Here is a 6,023-nt window from a genome sequence, read left to right as displayed (position 1 = left end):
TTATATTTACCAACAAAACCAATTTACGTTGACATGTGATACATGTACAACATGCTCCGGAGAGTGTGAAACTTTCCTACTTCCATTCTTTCTCGAACTTTTCTCTAGCCCCTCTCGCGAGTCGTTGGAACTTCCATGCAGTTTCGGTTCCTTTTTTACGAGGGAATCTCTCTTCGTTTTTCATCAAACTTTTCATCTTCCCATTTTTAAAACGCTCTTTCGGGGTTAACGGTGAATGACCTAAACACCCGCCCTGCTGACCTCTTCGAAGTGCGCTGAAATTTGATTAGCTATTTGGGACGATCGATGTCGGATCGATACATTGAGGTCGCCTCTTTTAAACGCCCGTTTCACTTACCGCACACGTCCAACTGTGTCTGTGCAAATTGCGCGCTAATACGAACTTGCTATTTTTATTATTTCTAATGCCTCTATTGCAAGTGCAAAAAAATATACCTACAGGGAAAATTTTCTTCCAACTGCAGCTGCTGATGAGTATCGAAACAAACGAAGGATGGAGGTCTGGTTTAATTTCAGGATATTCTACGAGCGTATAGTGAGATATTAGAATAGAAATTAATTAAAATTCCATGACGCACAGCCACTTTTATCGGTATATGTATACAGGTTATTAAATTTACATTCTTTTTTATACCAACTGTGTATATTTAAATGTATAAAGTACAATATGTTATAGTCTATGATCCTCGTATGTAATTGTTCCGGGTACGATTGGAATCGGCAAATTAATTGACACAAACGTCGAACCACCTCTGTTCGTAAATAAAATATCGGTCGATGAAAATACGTGAAAGGAAACGAGAGGAAGAAAACAACGTGGATAGATAAATTGGGGTTGCGTAAAATCTTGTCGAGCACAACGAACAGTGTTGGAACTATTCGTATATTCCATATTTACATATTGAGGTTGTTTATCATATTGCCAATCTTACGTTCGCTTTTTTCCCTTTCTCGGGGACATGATAAGAAAACTATAGTTTTTTGATTGGCTGGGGTCAATAACTTTCTACCTTTTCACTCTCTACTTTTTTATGTTCACCGTGTAATTTCAGCATGCAAAAAAAAAAAAAAAGTTTTGCAGTCTTCTTGGAGGATGACACATTTAGTTAGACTTATGGTTGTAAAGTGTCGTTAGTGTATTAAACTTTAACATGATCGTTTTGAAAGGTTTTGTACATTCATTAGCTTACGGTTCTATCTATTCGCTGTATAAACTCTAACCTACAGGGAAATTAGCGAACTTGATGTCAGAAAAAATATCCTCCCACGTTACAGACCGGCAGGAGATTTGAATTCGATATTAAAATCGTTCGTTGTGTTCTTTAATTACAAATACACTATCCAATCAATCCTAGTGTTCTAAGGTAAATAATTAATCATCCAAAAGAAACATGGGAAAGTAAATAATGTTTTTATAGATTTTTTTTATGTTTCAGTTCCAAGTCTGACACAGTATTAACATGAGAAATATATTGCGTCGAAAATTTAACTCAGAAGGATCCAAAGCGATTTTCGACGTCTCGAATGGCTTCGCAGAATCGAGTGCAAAACCCACTCGAATAAATGAAACGAAGACGTGACGAGGGGAGAAAACAAAAATTATCGCGATTCCTCAACGAAATTTATTGAATAATCATAATAATGTTTGATTTGAAGATTTTTCTCTGCAGTTGTGAAAATTTGAATCGCATATCGGATTTACACAGGTATGCGGTATATACGAACCCAGCGCGACGATCCAGTTCAGTGAAATATGCGAAAGGATTCCATAAACAAAAATGATTAATTTTTGGCTTGAAGCAGGAAAAATGTGCAATTCAGGCATGAGGAAATTTCGTGTCCAGAGATTACATCGCGGATGTACTTATACATAATTCGAAGCGTGTAAATTTGTGAAAGCTAATTTCTTATTTACGGCTGTCGCAAAAAATTCTACCATCCTGTTCACGACATATATCGGTATCGTCATCATCCGGCGTGCAAAGGGATACAAGATTGGCGTGGCATCGCTTCAGCAACCAATCGCACTCATCCCTCTTCGCCTTGAGCATCGCGTCCGTCGATGCAATGTTGTTCTCCTTGTCAGGCAGGGGGTTCCGACCCATACGGAACCACTTGTTACCTCTCTGGATTCTCTCGAAGCCGCCGAATCCCGGCTCGTTTCTATGCTGCGAAGCCTTCGGGTGAGACCTTCCGAACCTTATGAATCCGTCCGATCTTCCGCGCGTCTCTCTTTCCGCCTCTGCCGGAATCTCCTCGGCGTGGTTGCGACCGAAACGGACGTACACGTTACCCGGAATTTTCGCCTTCTCTTGGCCGTTGTCGTCCCGCTTTGCAGGCGTGTAATCGAACGGCTCGATTTCCTGCTCGCCCGTGTTGTACGGATGAAGAGAACCCCCGTCTTCTCCTAGTCCCGACATCCCCGACGCCCTGACGAGCACCTCGTCCATGCTCATAAGCACCAAACCGTAGAACAACGTGTTGATGCTCTGAATATCAAAATATTTTTTTTCACACAATAATTATATGTATCATATATATATATATACGAGATTTTGAAAAAGTGAAATTTACGTAGATGACTGCACCTTTAGAATTCGACATTTTGCCGTCTGGCGTTGGAAATAATATCGAACTTCAGGCGCGTCGCATTTAAATCTAGTCAAACACGAGTGCTCGTTGAAATCGCGAACCAGTTTACAATTATAATTGCTCAGAATATGCTTGGATTTGCTTGAAATCGCTTAGAAATTGCGGATGAGAATGTACAGTTTAAAACCGCTTCAAATAACTTTGAAATCGTTTGAAGCACCTTGGAATTGGTCTGAAACCGCTTAAAATCGCATAACGCTACTTCGACATCGCGTCAATCATTTTCAAACCATTCGGAAGTACTTGAAATCACTTAGATATCGTTCGAAACTCCTTGAAATTTATAGTTTGTAGCATTTTCAAACCGCTCGGAACAGCTAAGAAATTGTCGGCACCGATTTTTCTTGGGATCTCGTATAGTTGAGACTTGTAATTTAATTTACTGTTTATTTAACGGTCTGCCACTGCTAATTGGACGGAGAAAAATAAAGTGAGCCAAAAGCTAACGAGAAGGTAAGAATAAAAAGTCCTTAACGCGTCAGCTCCACAAGAATTATGGATTATTTTATACGTATAATAAGACTGCGAAGGGGTTGAAATAGGAAACGAACGAAAGGTGCGAACGCCATTTCTCGTTAACATTGAATCAAATTTACTTTGCAATCGCCTAACGACGGAAAGCCTTCCGGTTAATGCGGTTGCGATGCCAATGCAGCTAAAAATTGAACCTCTTGAATTTGGGTCAATCGAGAGCGGCGATAATAAAGAGAAAGAAGTTGGTGCGGGATAATCTTTGGATTATAGAAACTGTGTTTCATTCGTCAAGAATCTATATAAATAGTAAGCGAGGAATTATTTATATGAAAGCGCGCGTATTGGTCAAAAGAAAACGCGAGTATTGAGACGGTCCCAACGAAGAAAGCAAAAGCCGCGATGATGGATCGATTATGTGGAATTGATCCGGCGGGTTATAGACCAGTTATTTCTAACGGCGAACTCCTGCGATATTCGATCATCTATTGATCTTTTGAACGAAACGAAATCTGCTTCGACATTGATATCCACGACGACTATCGTTTACGGTTTGGGTTTCTAATTCCTAGATTTATAATTGCTTACTTATCGTTGAATGTTTACTGAGCCGTAAAACGTTATTCATTTTACGTTCGATTGCTTACGCCGAAATCTTTTTTCTTGAAATTAAATTGCTTCCGAGTGTTAATTTGACGCCTTTCCAATATTACAACTTGTAGTATTCCTCACGAATTAGATCACATTTCAAAGCCAAATTTGATGCCCTTTCTTTTGAGACGGTTTGATGGTTAATTATACACGAATTTGCGTATCTTCAATTGCAGGAATTGTCAATAAGTGAGTCTGAATCGCAGGAATAAAAAGAAACAGTGAAATTGGTTTCGGTGATTGTTTCTTTTTTTCTCTGGTACCTAACGTTTAGGTGCAAATGTAAACGTGTAATCATTGTTTTATCTGATTGAAATTCAATTACATAGAGATATGCATATTTCAAAGCTGTGTTGTAGGAATGAAATTAATTATATTCGCTTGCACGTTTCGCGGCCACACAAAATTCTGATATGATGATATGCAGGATGTATGGGATAAAAAGAATTTTTAATTTATACCGTGCGTTGTTCAAATTTTCGACGCTGCTTATTGTAATTCGGTAATGAAAATTTACACCCAACACGAATTGCATAAAATGAATTCTTCCATTGAACAATAAGTTAAATCAAAATTTTCACAAGTCTTCCTACACCCGGTTTAAAGTTTATCAACTCTTTCAATTTTAGAATTCGAATAAATCGATATTTCTGTCACGTTGATTTCAATCGTTATGCGATACGTTTCAACTCCCGTTGAAAAAGTTCGCACTTTTTAACTTCTAAATAAACTCCCGACAGAAAATCGTACAATCATTCATTATTTGTTCAAACGAAGCCGAAAGCAGCGCAAGCTTCAAGTAAAGTGACGAAGGGAAAAAATATTTTCAAACATAGTTTCTCAAAGCGCCCCGGCGACACGTTCACCAATGCATTGAAAATGCAATACTGAAAAGGCAATTTAAAGTTTGTTTAAACTCTGCACAGTGTTTCGTCTTTGTTGTTATAACGGAACGAGTAAAAAATTGAGGCTAAATCTTCGTTGGATGAAAACTTCCGATTTAAAGTTTGCGAGACTGCAACTTTAATTTGGAATATAAAATTGGAACGCAATATTCAACCTCGAATACTTGCGAAAGGAAAATAAAAAGACACTTGTCGAGGGACACGGGAAGCGGGGAGTTAGACGAGCAAACCGGAAGTAACTGCGAGGTTCCAGTAATAATAATAACAACGACAATTCGAGTCACCGGTCGCAGGAGGAGTTGCAAAATTCAGGTGAGCTTACCATGTTTCGAATGTTGTCGGACCGCTCGTTGTTATCGGGTTGCTGGCGGATCGTGGGGTATGTTGTATGTGGCTTGGGGTACAATGAGTCCCTCGGTTAGGGATGACACGCTTATATACACCGCCGCACAGCCACCGCGCGGGACCGGGATAGCTTCACCTGAAATATGATTGGCCATGCGTACAACATGATACCTCTACATTATTTTGATTCAATTATACCTTAGCCACCTACCTTCGTAATCTCCTTTATTATTTATGGCTCTTGGCAAAATGATAATGATAATAATAGTGGTCGAAAAATTTGCATACGCATTTTCCGGCCCGTTTTTGGTACGCGCGCGTAGACGCTCCGTGTACCTTCTTCCTTATATCCTTCAACAAATTCCTCTCCCTAACCCCCTTTTAATCCTTTATTGTCTTGTCACACCTTACTCGCATAAATTTTCAAATCCTTTTTACCTGATACCACTTCAAAATCGCAATGCAATCGCTAGATTGTTAATCTCGTCGTACGTATGGAGATTAACCAAAAACTGTAAATTGAAATCGAAACTCTCGTGTTCGGTATGAAAACTATTTTTAAGGGTGAACTTTCTTTTTTTTTTCTTTTTTTTTTTTCTTTTCGTTCTTTTTCTTTCCTTACTCGTCGTCTCCGCTGGGAATTAAATTTTCTGCAATCTTGCAGAAAATTGGCTACCTGAAAATGTTTTTGCATCAATGAGGTTTGAAAATATCATTTTTTTTATTCTAACTTTTGTGTATTTTACCGAAACGTGTCTATCGTGCGCAGTTTCGTACGTATTGAAGTGTTTTTTTTTTTTTCTTTCTTCCCTCTTTCAGACGTGCCGAAAGTACTTGAATTTATCGTCTGATCGTTTCTCCGTCAATTACGTAGAAACCTTCATTTAAAATCTCGTTCGTCACGACAATTCGACCTTCTGAGGAGTTTTTTTTTATTTTTGTTTTTATAGGTGTGTAATAAAAAATTATGTTTAGAAA

The 6,023-nt window shown here is 38.6% G+C and overlaps 1 protein-coding gene across 1 annotated transcript; it reads right to left on the bottom strand.

Moving 5' to 3' along the window:
• Positions 1-591: 591 nt before the first annotated feature.
• Positions 592-5,129, bottom strand: LOC107222792. Its single transcript, XM_015662301.2, has 2 exons — positions 5,023-5,129; positions 592-2,510 (listed from the first exon to the last, which is right to left on the bottom strand). Exons 1-2 carry the CDS (start codon positions 5,023-5,025, stop codon positions 1,929-1,931), a joined length of 585 nt encoding a protein of 194 aa, XP_015517787.1. The 5' UTR covers positions 5,026-5,129; the 3' UTR covers positions 592-1,928.
• Between the last annotated feature and the right edge of the window lie 894 nt (positions 5,130-6,023).

The sequence above is a fragment of the Neodiprion lecontei genome, chromosome 6 (genome assembly GCF_021901455.1).
Source record: "Neodiprion lecontei isolate iyNeoLeco1 chromosome 6, iyNeoLeco1.1, whole genome shotgun sequence".
Classification (NCBI taxonomy): domain Eukaryota; kingdom Metazoa; phylum Arthropoda; class Insecta; order Hymenoptera; family Diprionidae; genus Neodiprion; species Neodiprion lecontei.
The sequence above is the reverse complement of the archived record's forward strand: the minus strand, read 5'-3'. Positions and strand labels throughout refer to the sequence as shown.